This window comes from Anabas testudineus, chromosome 18 (assembly GCF_900324465.2).
Source record: "Anabas testudineus chromosome 18, fAnaTes1.2, whole genome shotgun sequence".
NCBI classification, from domain to species: Eukaryota; Metazoa; Chordata; class Actinopteri; order Anabantiformes; family Anabantidae; genus Anabas; species Anabas testudineus.
The window spans coordinates 14,161,724-14,173,351 of record NC_046627.1 but is presented as its reverse complement, the minus strand read 5'-3'; the positions used below and the strand labels follow the sequence as shown (position 1 = coordinate 14,173,351).

Below are 11,628 nucleotides of genomic sequence, written 5' to 3'. Positions count from 1 at the left end.
CACCATTGTTTGCTCATCAGGTGAGTCATTGTGACTGAGAGTGTGAAGATCATAACTTTAAGAAACCAAAAATAAAATTCAACGTTGTGAGAAAATGTGAAAAAAATCCAGGTGAATGTACAGTTGAATAATATTTGCAATTAATGCCAATTAATTGCTATTAGTACTAACACCATATTAAAACAATTAAAATAATTACATGATTTGATGTTAACAAATCGTGAGTGAAAGAATTCATTCACAAACACACTTTTACGGTTTGTGTGTCATGATTTGATTAACGCGGTGAAAGTAAAATGTTAATTGCTCTGTTTAAATTGTTCAATGGCAAGAAAATAATATGTTTTGTTTTCTTTTGAGGGAATTTCCTTTTGGTTGTTTGAACACTGATGTTATCGCATTTTGACTCGCATTTTGTAAAGAACAAATGTACAGCTACATTTGCTCTTTACAAAATTTCCCTGCAGGCTTTTTGGAAGTTTTGGACATGGCAACCTGGTCTCATCACTCAGCCTCAGACTACTAATCTTGAAACAAAACTTGCACTTATACCCCCTTATACCATAAAGTTCCTCTTCTTGGCTTAGATATTTTGCTTGTACCTCACTTGTAAGTCACTTGATAAAAGCAACTTAATGTAAATGTACATGTGTGTCCCCAACAGCACTGTATAAAACAGGTTACTGTTTAAAAAGTATTTTCTTGGAGTGGAGAAAGCTCTTTAGTACTTGAAACCTGTCGGACAGGAATAGCTTACTGCCCTCCCCTTCGTTTGCGCTTCCTCCTTCCAGTTCAGCAGCTTCAGTTCAGTTCATATATCAATCACTTCACTCATTCATCCTCAGTCACAGTCTGAATCTTCACTAAAACTTGTGTTCATTGCTTAATCTCGTGGCAAGTGTCTTCTGTTTGGAGGAGAGTTGTTCAGTAGAACTCAATATGCTGGTAAGGGTCATTTGTCTTATGTTTGGATTCTGATTTCTGTCTTACTCACTGTAACAGGACAAACATTTCACCACTAGAACGATATCAGGAGAAACAGATGACGAAGTGTGACTTGCAGGAAATCTCAGCTGGGACTCCAAATAAACATGTAGAGGATTTATTCAGTTCACTAGAACTGATGTGATGGCAACGGGCCTCGTTCTCGGGCCTTGAGTTGTGTCATATAGACTAAAAGATTAAATGCAAAATGATAATAACATCAATCGAACTGAGTTACAGGAAACAGGAAATATTTCAACATGAGTGACAGGCAGGGACCAAAAAAAAAAACAAATAGAACAAACAACGGGAGAAAAGTTAGTACATAATGTGCAGACGAGAGTTTCAACCAACCAGTTGGATGTGTTTAAAATACTGTTTTCTTAGAGAAGTACTTATTCTATTGTACTCAAAGTACAGTTTGGAATTTGTTCTTTGACTTGAAGAAAAAAAAAAAAAAACGGGTGTTACTGTTTGTTAGCCTATTATTTTGTATTCTTCACTCACTTAACTTTGTTTTCCTCTCACAGGAGAAGATGAACTGCAGGATCCTGCTGCTCATCACCGTTAGCTTCGGTGTCTGTGGTCAGTTTACACCTTTGGTTCACTTTACAGTACATTACTGTGAAAGCGAGCTGTAGTCAGCTTTAGTGATTTAATTTCTCACTCAACTGGTGACACAGAGTTTTGTTTTGGAGGATTTTAGCCACTTTATTAAGTATTATTAAGTCATATTATGGCTGATTTCACAATGAGTCCTTCCTAATTTCGTGGCTCTTGATTTGTAACATGGCTTAATTGTGGGGAGTCATAATATTTGGTACATATGTTTCATTAAATTTATTTTTTTCAGTGAACATGTTCACATTTGTGTTTTTGTGTAAACTACCATTACACTTACTTGATGAACTGTAAACACTGACTCAATCAGTTTCCCTAGTCAAAAGGCATTACCTTCCTGACACACAAGTCAGACACGGTCTCTGACTTGTGTGTGAAGCGTGAGTGTGTCACTTTCTTCTCCAAAAGGAGGAAATGAATAAAATGCTAAGATAACTTTAGTGACTTCTTTCCTCTCCTATTTTGTCCCTGTCAGCAAAGCGTTCGAATCACTTGCACTATCAGGCGGAGGAAAACAGTAACGTCACTGTGGAATGGCGGTTCTCCATCAATCCAAGATTTCAGTCCCCAAAATCCACTGTGTGCTGGAATCCGATCTCAAGGTTTTCTCCTCCTGGACGACACTGTTGTGGAGTCTCAGCATGAGCAATTCGCAGACGTGTGCAGTGCGACACAAGTGCTCTCAGATCAGGACTAGTCAGACTTCCACGTCGCCAGAGTCCGACTAACGACTCTGGCCTGTACCACTGCAGGATGGCTACTGAATTTGCAAGAGGGTTCAGAGATTCTCACTCAACGTCACTGGTGGGCAACAGTTTTTACATTTGTAGATTATTACACATTTTACAATTTAAGGGATGAGTGTGTTTCAAAGCAGAAGTTGACTCACTGAAGCTTCATCATAAATTAATATAGGTTTGACGTCATTTACAGCAGCCAGCCACGAACCCAAACTTGTTATGCCTAAACCACAACAAGCATCCCGGCACAGCATCAGCCTCTACGTTGGACTGGCACTGGCACTAGTACTCGCAGCAGCAGCAGCAGCTGCTCGTGGCTGTGTTTGATTGTATTCTGCAGTGAGCCCTACATGATGTATGAATCTTCAGGTCCTCTCAGTAGCAACGCTTTTCTAAGTTTCTTCTACTTCCTGCTGCCCGGAAGACAAATTCAGAAGGGGATTCCTGCAGACACAACTGGTTCTACTGAGGGTATAGTGGATGTCAAGGAGGAAAGTCATTACAGATCAAATCAGCTGTTTTCATACCCGTTAAGGGTTGGACAAGGAATGTTCTTCTTATAATTGGTTGATTTCTGTGGACACTGGTTGTTGTGAAGATTATTTTCAACGTCACAGTGATTTTAGGCGTAAATCTACACAGAATTCATCACCTGAATCTGCAGGTTTCTACTTGCTGTTTACTGGGACTGCAACTCATTCAGTTTCACTGCTGTCACCGCGCCTGTTTACTACCAGATCAAATAGGAACCTGCGATTCTTCCCAAGAGTTCAAAATCAGAAACAGAGCTACAGAAGAAGAGCAACGTGTCCATCACCTGTTTGTTGTTCAGACAGATGACACCTTTGCATAAGCTTTTAGTTTCTTATCTCTCCTGCGCTACGTTTGTTGCGCTAGGTACTGTATGTCCGAACACATTAAATGAAAGTGTTTATATTTTTGTATATATATCTATATATATATATAGATCTATAACATTCACAATCAAATATTTTTGTTTGGATTTGTTAAATCAGTATATGGCGCAGCTGGAGCCTGAGGAGGAAGAAAGAGGTGATTTAGTAGAGGGTGCCTTCAGGTAACAAGAATACAATCGTGAAGCATGGCCGGCCTTGTCAGGTACTAGTGTGATGTACAACAATATAGAGACTTCCTGAAGCTGCAGTACTTTAACATGCTTGAGTGCAAATATGAAAATGTTTCAAGTAAGATGTTGGACAGATGCCATTTGTAAATTTCCACTCTTATTTCAAGATGATTAATTCTGGCCCACAGTTTGTACTGCTTTATTAAATTGAAACCAAGAGAAGTGAAGTAATAGATTATTTTATTTAAATTGACACTCAGCTCCCTGGTCTTGGTCATCTCAGCTCAAAGTCAGTCTGCTCAAATACAACAAAACAACAGAAACAACGATCAAACGGATCCTGTATGTTGTAGATTTACTTGTATAATGTAAGAAAATACAGACGAGCAACATTTGTCATCTGTTTCGTAAAATTTGCCATCAAGGAAGAACTAAAGAAGTAAAACTCTCATGATTCAATCAGCTGGTGCCATCTTGCACCCAAGACAATTTTATTTATTTATTTTTTAATTACCTTAGTTTGATCATTCAGAAGACAGACCTAGTCACAGGTACTGATAAAAATATGATATAAATATGATATAGGATCATTATGATTTAATATAGCTGCCAGGTTACAGAACCCTTGATGAGGATGTGACAAACCACAGGCAGGTGACATTTGTGACGAGTTTTGCTCTGCATAGACCATGTATAGACAATATAGAAGACACCGGCCACTGGTGGACAGGACTCTCTGTTAGAGCTTCTTGGCTGTATTTGGATCAGCTCCTTCTATCATCGCGTTGTGAGGTAAAGCCTCAGCATCCACTGTGCTCAGCTTGTAAAATGTTCTGGTGTGTTGCCGTCCTTACAGTGCATCCAGAAAGTTTTCACAGCTCTTTAGCTCTGCTTGTTGTTGTTCTTTATTGCCTGCTGTTCTTTTCTCTCTTTTCTTTCCACTCACCTCAATCGGTCGAGGCAGATGGCCGCCAAATATGAGCCTGGTTCTGCTGGAGGTTTCTTTCTCTAAAGGAAGTTTTTCCTCTCCACTGTTGCTTAAAGCTTGCTCAAATGGGATTGCTTAGTTTTCTGTATCATAATTTGTATAATTACTGTAAGGTAAACCATGCACTGTTAAGTGCCTTGAGATAACTTGACTCTATATAAATAAATAACTAATTTGAATTTAATTTAATTTCCACATTTGTCAGGTTCCAACCTTATTCCAAAATGGATTAAATTATTTTACTAAATAACAATATCCTAAAATGACAACGTAAAAGAAGTTTGTTTGCAAACGTATTAATATTAAATTTTGAAAAATCACATAAACAAAATTGAGCTCTGGTGAGTCACCTGATCATCCTTGATGTTTCTCCACTTTGATTGGACATGATTTGGAAAGGCATACACCTGTCTACATAGGGTGAGCTAATTCTTTAATTATGTGTCTAAAAAACCCATTAAATTCTGCAGTGTTCTAGACAACAGCAGCACTTCTACAAAGCTCATCTGTTGTTTCCTCCAGTGATAAAACACAAAACGACATATATGTTGTGTTTATTCTGTCATTTATTGTCAGTTTTCACAATCACATGCTCCAAACATAACTGGAAAAAGTAACCTAAAAGAACATACATTTTGTAAAGTGACATTTTTCATTAAACAATACTGGGAAATCAGTTTACATTTACAACAATGTGAATAAATAAATGGAATTTAAGGCTGTTGTGACTGAGTTTGTTTCCATATTAAAGCTGTGTTTTTTAAAGTTTACATTGAAATGTTGAATGTTTGTTCTCTTTGCCAAGCTGCTGCTGACTTTACTGGATTTCAGAACATGATGAAATTAACAAGTGAAGTTGTTTGATATCCTGCAGAAATCTGACATCCTGGAGAACTTCTGCTCTAATCGGCATCAGAGCTGCGGTTGACTCTGTTGCCATAGTTGTTTTTTTGAACTGTAAAGGCTCCACAGATTTTTTTTATAGTCTTATAAAGGCTGTATTTGTAAAGTCAAGACTTAATATAAATAGGTATAAATATAAAACAAATATACGAACATATAAAGTACAGTAGGTTTGAACAGACAGCTGTAAATTAAATAAAATCACCTGGAACAAACTTGAAATGTAATAATAGTTCATCTCAACACACACACAGTATAAATGGATTGTAAAAGAGTGCAAAGACGTTTTACTTTGATATGTTACAGTGAATTATACTGTGTTAAGCAGCTGGAAGGCAGCAACATTAACTGGCACTTTAAATCGAAAGCTTAAGTAAAATATATAAGCGAGAGGTAGGAAAACGGTCGCACGAGGAGCCGAGGTGGCTACGAACAGGTGAAATGACATTAGGTATGAACCCCCACCCCCCAGCGAAAGCTGTCGCTGTGAATGCAACCACTGAGACAGGAAATAGAAAACACTTGTGTGTCTGCACTTCACAGTAAGCAGCTTCCTCTTCGCTGTTTGAACTCAGACTGTGAGAAGTGAAGATGGCAGAGTCGTCTCACCGTCCCGCAATCCCTGCCGTGTTTGTTCACCACTGGAGCACTCGGGGATGTTGACCTCAACTTCTTTACTTTTCCGGACAATCAGTGACTGGCTCTCTTGATCTGCGTGGTTAATGAAATGATCAATATGGATGAAACACTGACAAACTGAAGTCAAAGTGAAGTCAGTAGAAATACCTTTCTGTGGAGGATGTTGGCAGATCAGTTTTCCAAACGCTAACACAACCATTGCAGCCAGACTTCCAATGAATACAGCCAGGAAAATAAATTCTTTGTGCTGAATACTGAGTGTGATTTCTGAACCTGTGTAGAGACAGAACGTCAGTGTGTGTGTGTATAGTATAGTATACAGTATGCAGTACACAAGAGTACATCCAGTGGTGAGGTACTACATCTGCCTCAAGTCATCACTCACCTTTTGTTCCTGGTCCAGATGTTGCTGTGCTGAGGGACTCGTCACTGTTGTCTCCATCCGAGGTCTGATTCTCATTCACAACAAATTTTTCTAAAGGGGTGGGGGGGGTTCTTTATTAATTAACTTGTTGCCATGGTTACAGTTATGTCCTGTAGGTGGTACAGTATAGTCAACTTACCAGAAGTCTCCAGCTCCCAAGTCCTGGTGTTCCTATCATAATTCACAGCCAGATCACACCAGTAGTTTCCAGAGTCTTCGGCCGTGACTCTGGACAGACGGAGCCTCATTCGTCCGTCTCTCAGAGCCTCTTTGTCCACCTGAACCCGTCCTGTAAACTGCTGATGCTGAGACTGTGGGACCTCAACGCCGTTTATCATTTCATACAAAACCTTAGGAGGTTCGCACTGGAAAAAACAAACCAGGTTGGCAAGAGACATGTCGGTTTTGGTCTGACTGACCCATGTGAGGGTGACGTCGTTGTTCTCCTCTGTTTGAAAGAAGGACGGAGAAACAAACATCCCTGTTGAGGAGAGAGAGGGGAAAGCAGAGACACAAGAGATGACGTATAATAAAGAGTTGACTCAGTGACCTCGAGGAAGTGTAAAAACTGTCCTCGTACTCACAGACAGAAGTGATGAAGCTGAGCATTAGAAGGAGCCAGATCATCTTCGCCCTGAGAGGAAACCTGTTTCCTAGATTTCCTGATCCTCGATCTTCTATGAAGATGTTTGAAGGTCACACAAAAGCTTCCCTGTGTCTGTGCTTCTTCTGTGTGACATCAAATACTTTGTGAGCTATAGTTAAAGGACTAAATTACATTTATTTCTATGATGAAATAAACAACGTTGAAACATAGTTATGAAAAAAAGTCCCACATGTTCGCAAAGGTGTTGGTGTCTCATCTGTCAGCTGTTCTCAGGATCACGAAGCCAGGACCAGGGCGCAGTCTTCCTCCTGAACGGCTTCTTGAAGTCATTGCAGTCAGATGCCTGATCTGGAAATGAAACAACTCTGTATTTCTCACTGCTGCCTGTTTTTCTAAAGAGGCTCTGGTGCGAATGAAAAAGTTAAAAAGCTGGATTTTAAAATTTAAAAGGACCAACTCATGGTTTCTGCACTTCCTGTTTAACATGTGATTTTTTTTTTTATCCCTGCAGAAACAGTTTTTGTCTAGATCTGTCTAAACAAACATCGATGAACACAGTAACCACTTTATAAACATTTGTTTTCTCTGGCCTTGGCACTGTGTGCACACATTAGCTGTTGTTCTTTGTTAACAGTAACAACCGTAACTTTAATAACTATTTTTTTTAACTAGTGAAAAACTGTAGGAACTCAAATAGATTTTTTAGGTTCAGATTAAAATATTTACTCAAACAAGAGGATTAAATTCAGGCCTGCTTTAATTTTGTAATCTGTGCTGAGGCTGGTTTAACAAGTGCGTCATCAGTCGTGTAAACAAACTGTGGTAAATGTGCACTAAACAAATGACTAAGCTTAAACAAATATCGCATTTTAGTTACTTACTTGTTTCAAGGCGAGACAGCAGCAAGCAAGTCCGTGTTTAGCTTTCTTCTCACTTTCTTTGAATTATCAGCTGGCTGGACGACCTGCTTCACTGCACAACACTGAAAATAACACGAGCAACTGTTTAACAACAGCAAAAGAGCTCGTGACATGATGTCACGTGACTTTATGAGTAAAAGTGAAACTAACTTTCTTCAAGGTTGTGGTATATTCTATTGTTCTTGTTTTGGCGTGTGGGAGGCATCTAGTGACAGAAATATTTCGTAGCACTTGACATACTGAAAATATTTCGCCCTAAGTGTCATTTTAGTACATTTATATGATTCTGTGGTTCATGTAGACACACCAACTATGTTAGAAGTGCACTCGTATCCTTTCCTAGTTTTCTAGGAACCAATTCCTGCTCTGGCTCAGTCTAAACCCCGCCCACAGTGAACTTGGCTGAACACGAACAACAGACACTGATTAACATTTGGATTTATGGACAAACTCAGAAGTGTCCTTCCTCTGTCCTCTCAGGAGCTGAACAAACTGTGGACTCATTTGTTTTTGACAGAGCGGTCGTCCATGAGTGTGTAAATAGTTGCTTTTGAGTCTGTTCCTGCTCATTTTCAGACTTGCTGCTCACAATGACACAGTTTCTTAGCATCACAGTGTACAGGCACATTAAAGGGACTGTTTTTTTTTTAAGCCCCATCACAGGCATAATACGGGTACTTCAATTCAATTGCTCATGGATGTGAATGTTGGAGCTAGACTGGCAACCTGTCCAGAGTGTACCCTGACTCTTAACCCAGAACAGCTGAGATTCACCGGAAATGTCCATCCTGTAAAAGGATGGATGTATAGGATATTCAGGGCTCATACTTCTTCTACATCTTATTTAAAGTGAAAACAGGGATATTGACATTTGTGACAAATCTGTAAAATATTTACTCTGTTAAAAAACAATATAAACTATATAGTATAGAATGAAGTAGAGACAACAATAACACAGTAAACAAAAAATGGAAATAAATAATTGTACATAATACGTTTTTTCGGACTTCCCCAAATTGTCACACAACTTATTTGTGACAGCACGTCAACATCTGATGACTTTCACATCAGCTGTCAAATTCATGATGTGCTTCTTTTATAGTTTCTGTAATGAGGCCTGGACCACAAAGTCAGCCCCGTCTCCATGCTGGCAAATGTTCACATCTTGTTTAGTTAGGTGACTCAATATGATGCCAGTCGTCTTTATCAGGAGGTCAACGAGGACACTTTTCTCATTTCAAACTGTAGACTCCGTCTGTTGGAGGCCCGACGAACAATTAAATATCCCAAGAGGACAGCTGCTCCTATCAGAGTTGTTAGTGGTGTTATGGTTGACATTACTTCTTCAAGTAGCTGTTTAGCACCTGGTTAAAGACACGAACAAGAAAATTACAACAACTTTAAAATATATGTATGTATACATGTATGTAATAATTGTATGGACAAGCTACAATGTTAAATACACCTGCTGTTTCCTCATCATTATTAGCTGATGATATCGCTCCAGGAGAGTTCTTGGTCACATTCAGGACAAAATGCACTGTGAAAGAAATCTGTGTCAGTGTTGCAACACACTCATTTTAATGTGTAGATAAGAGATAAACATGTTCTTCACTTACCAGTGGCCTGGAGCCCCCATTTCCTTGTGTCTTCATTATAATCTGCAGTGAGATCACAAGAGTAGTCTCCAGAGTCTTCGGCTGTGACTATGAATAGATGAAGTCTGATTCGTCCTTCTCTCAGATCGTCTCTGTCCAACACAACCCGTCTTGAAAACTGCTTATGCACAGACTTGGGAACTTCGAGGCCTCGTATCATCTGATACAAAACCTTAAAAATATTTGACCTTGACACACAAATGAGATTTGTGAGAGATAGATCCAGCTTGGTCTTACTGTCCCATTTGATGGTGATGTGGTTGTTCTCCCCTGTCTCGTAGAAAGTCGAAGTCATTTTCATAGCAAACTCTCCTGGAGAGGAAAATGATGGAAAAGACAAAAACAGAGACATGATGACATTGACATTCAGCTCCATATTTACACTATCCTCTTGTTCTTTACCAGTAAAACTATTAATCTCTCAAGTAATAATTTATAATAAATCATAATTATTAGAAGCATTCAGGTCCCTACTAACCATAGACAGAGGAGGTCGTCAGGACAAGCAGAATCCAGATCATCTCCACCCTTGGTGGAATAAAACACAATGAGATGTAAATTTTTTTTAAAGCAGTACAGACGGATCCTCAGTATAAGGATTAAGACTTATTTTGTGGCAAATTAAGTGTTGAAATACAAGTCTGACAATGATCATATATCATGATATTGATAGCCAAAGTGCTATGGCTTTGCAAAAGTTCAACCTTTAGATCAGGTTTTGATGCTTGGCTGGCTTAAAGTAATCTGTGACAGCTCTATTGTTACTGTATTCTTGTCTTACCTGTTCATGTGTTTCTAGTTGCCACTTCTATCAGATACATCCAGAAACCAGTAGCTCCTCCCAAAAAATACCAAAGACACCAAATGTACAATTTACTATCTCATAGATTCAGTTTTACAATACAAACAGCATTAACTGTACTAACAAAATAACCATATGTGACAATGTACATGTGAAAAAAGCAACAACAATGCTGTTAAAATGTTAAAATGAGTTTTTGTCTTGACTTTTCTTTCAGTGCAGAAACTATTTCTGTGATCTGTTAAAGCAAATGTTAAACTTAAGTCAGAGTAAAAACTTTCTAATCTGTGCTGATGGTGATTTAAAATGTGCATCAAGAGTCACACATTAGCAGAGAGTAAATGTAGTTGATGCACATACAGTACATGTAAACAGCAAATGTGTCAGTTACTTACTTGTTTGTATGAGAGTGAGCAGCGAGTGGCAGTTTGTCTCATTAATTGTTAATTCATTGCCTGGTCAGAAGACGAGTTTCACTGCACAACAGTCTTAATGTTTCAGATAAAGACACACCTGAACCTAAATACAACCTCTGGCACCTCCTGGCGATTGTCTTGTAAGAGGGAGGGAGTGGTCTAAATATAGTCACTGTACAGGGTGATGGGTGATGACTTCCTGTATCGTTTCTAATCACAGCAGAGCTGGAGAAGTCTCTGACTAAAGCTCCTCCACTGCCTCTAGAAGATGTACAGGAAGAAAATGTAAAAAGATAGTCATTTCAATTTCAAAGAGTTTATACCTGTGTTTGAATTTGCATTTACATTAATGTAGTCATTTTATATGTAATCATTTTTTATTAAGACCAATTGAAGTTGCTTGATATATATAACTTGAATATAAGGTTTGGTTTAGAGTGCACAATGTCATTTTATATGAAAATAAAGACACTTGTGTCTGTTACCTTCAGCCTGTTCACAGTAGATGAGTGTTTTCAGTACTAAATTACAGATGAGTTTTGTTTTGAGAACTTAAACTTGGAAATAAACCATTTTATTTATGTAATGAAAAGTACTTTTGCTTCTCTGCTCTTCTGAGAAATTATTCTATTTGTATCAAGAGCCTGAAACTGCAGAGAAAGAACAGTGACAGAAAGAAAATGCATAATAATGGTGAGAACTTGAACTTTTTATCTTCCTTTTAGCTGTTCACGGATTAATGACATGCTTTCTGTGCAATGTTCCTGCAAAAACATAAAGTGCATAATACATTAACAAAGCTGTAAGTGTATAGACAATGAGTATATGTTTAAATTGTT

At 38.4% G+C, this 11,628-nt stretch overlaps 2 protein-coding genes and 1 long non-coding RNA gene across 5 annotated transcripts; 1 reads left to right on the top strand and 2 right to left on the bottom strand.

The window, feature by feature from the left end:
* The first annotated feature begins 823 nt into the window (after positions 1-823).
* Positions 824-4,384, top strand: LOC113157703. The gene is made up of 4 exons (XR_003298520.2): positions 824-945; positions 1,515-1,569; positions 2,081-2,409; positions 2,539-4,384. It is a non-coding gene; the product is annotated as an uncharacterized LOC113157703 (long non-coding RNA).
* Positions 4,385-4,966: 582 nt separating this feature from the next.
* LOC113157684 lies at positions 4,967-8,241 on the bottom strand. The gene is made up of 7 exons (XM_026353282.1): positions 7,875-8,241; positions 7,223-7,341; positions 6,971-7,115; positions 6,526-6,867; positions 6,348-6,437; positions 6,110-6,235; positions 4,967-6,034 (listed from the first exon to the last, which is right to left on the bottom strand). Exons 3-7 carry the CDS (start codon positions 7,011-7,013, stop codon positions 5,895-5,897), a joined length of 741 nt encoding a protein of 246 aa, XP_026209067.1. The 5' UTR covers positions 7,014-7,115; positions 7,223-7,341; positions 7,875-8,241; the 3' UTR covers positions 4,967-5,894.
* A 98-nt stretch (positions 8,242-8,339) lies between these two features.
* On the bottom strand, positions 8,340-10,904 carry LOC113157685. Of its 3 annotated transcripts, none has more exons than XM_033326770.1 (6): positions 10,769-10,904; positions 10,353-10,413; positions 10,050-10,099; positions 9,533-9,883; positions 9,379-9,453; positions 8,340-9,280 (listed from the first exon to the last, which is right to left on the bottom strand). In XM_033326770.1, exons 2-6 carry the CDS (start codon positions 10,358-10,360, stop codon positions 9,120-9,122), a joined length of 645 nt encoding a protein of 214 aa, XP_033182661.1. In that variant the 5' UTR covers positions 10,361-10,413; positions 10,769-10,904; the 3' UTR covers positions 8,340-9,119. The 3 variants fall into 3 exon arrangements, with proteins under 3 accessions (XP_033182661.1, XP_033182660.1, XP_026209069.1); XM_033326769.1 differs by having other exon boundaries at positions 10,353-10,409; XM_026353284.1 differs by having other exon boundaries at positions 8,340-9,277; positions 10,353-10,409.
* Between the last annotated feature and the right edge of the window lie 724 nt (positions 10,905-11,628).

What these genes read in the sequence shown, in the direction of transcription:
- LOC113157685 (XM_033326770.1), bottom strand. An exon ending in GACGACCTCCTCTGTCTATG is followed by an intron (nt 9,884 to 10,049) that starts GTTAGTAGGGAC and finishes TTTCCTCTCCAG; the next exon opens with GAGAGTTTGCTATGAAAATG. An exon ending in TAATGATGAGGAAACAGCAG is followed by an intron (nt 9,281 to 9,378) that starts GTGTATTTAACA and finishes CGTGTCTTTAAC; the next exon opens with CAGGTGCTAAACAGCTACTT.
- LOC113157684 (XM_026353282.1), bottom strand. Translation starts at nt 7,013, where the DNA reads ATGATCTGGCTCCTTCTAATGCTCAGCTTCATCACTTCTGTCT. An exon ending in CAGCTTCATCACTTCTGTCT is followed by an intron (nt 6,868 to 6,970) that starts GTGAGTACGAGG and finishes TCTCCTCAACAG; the next exon opens with GGATGTTTGTTTCTCCGTCC. An exon ending in CCAACATCCTCCACAGAAAG is followed by an intron (nt 6,035 to 6,109) that starts GTATTTCTACTG and finishes TTAACCACGCAG; the next exon opens with ATCAAGAGAGCCAGTCACTG.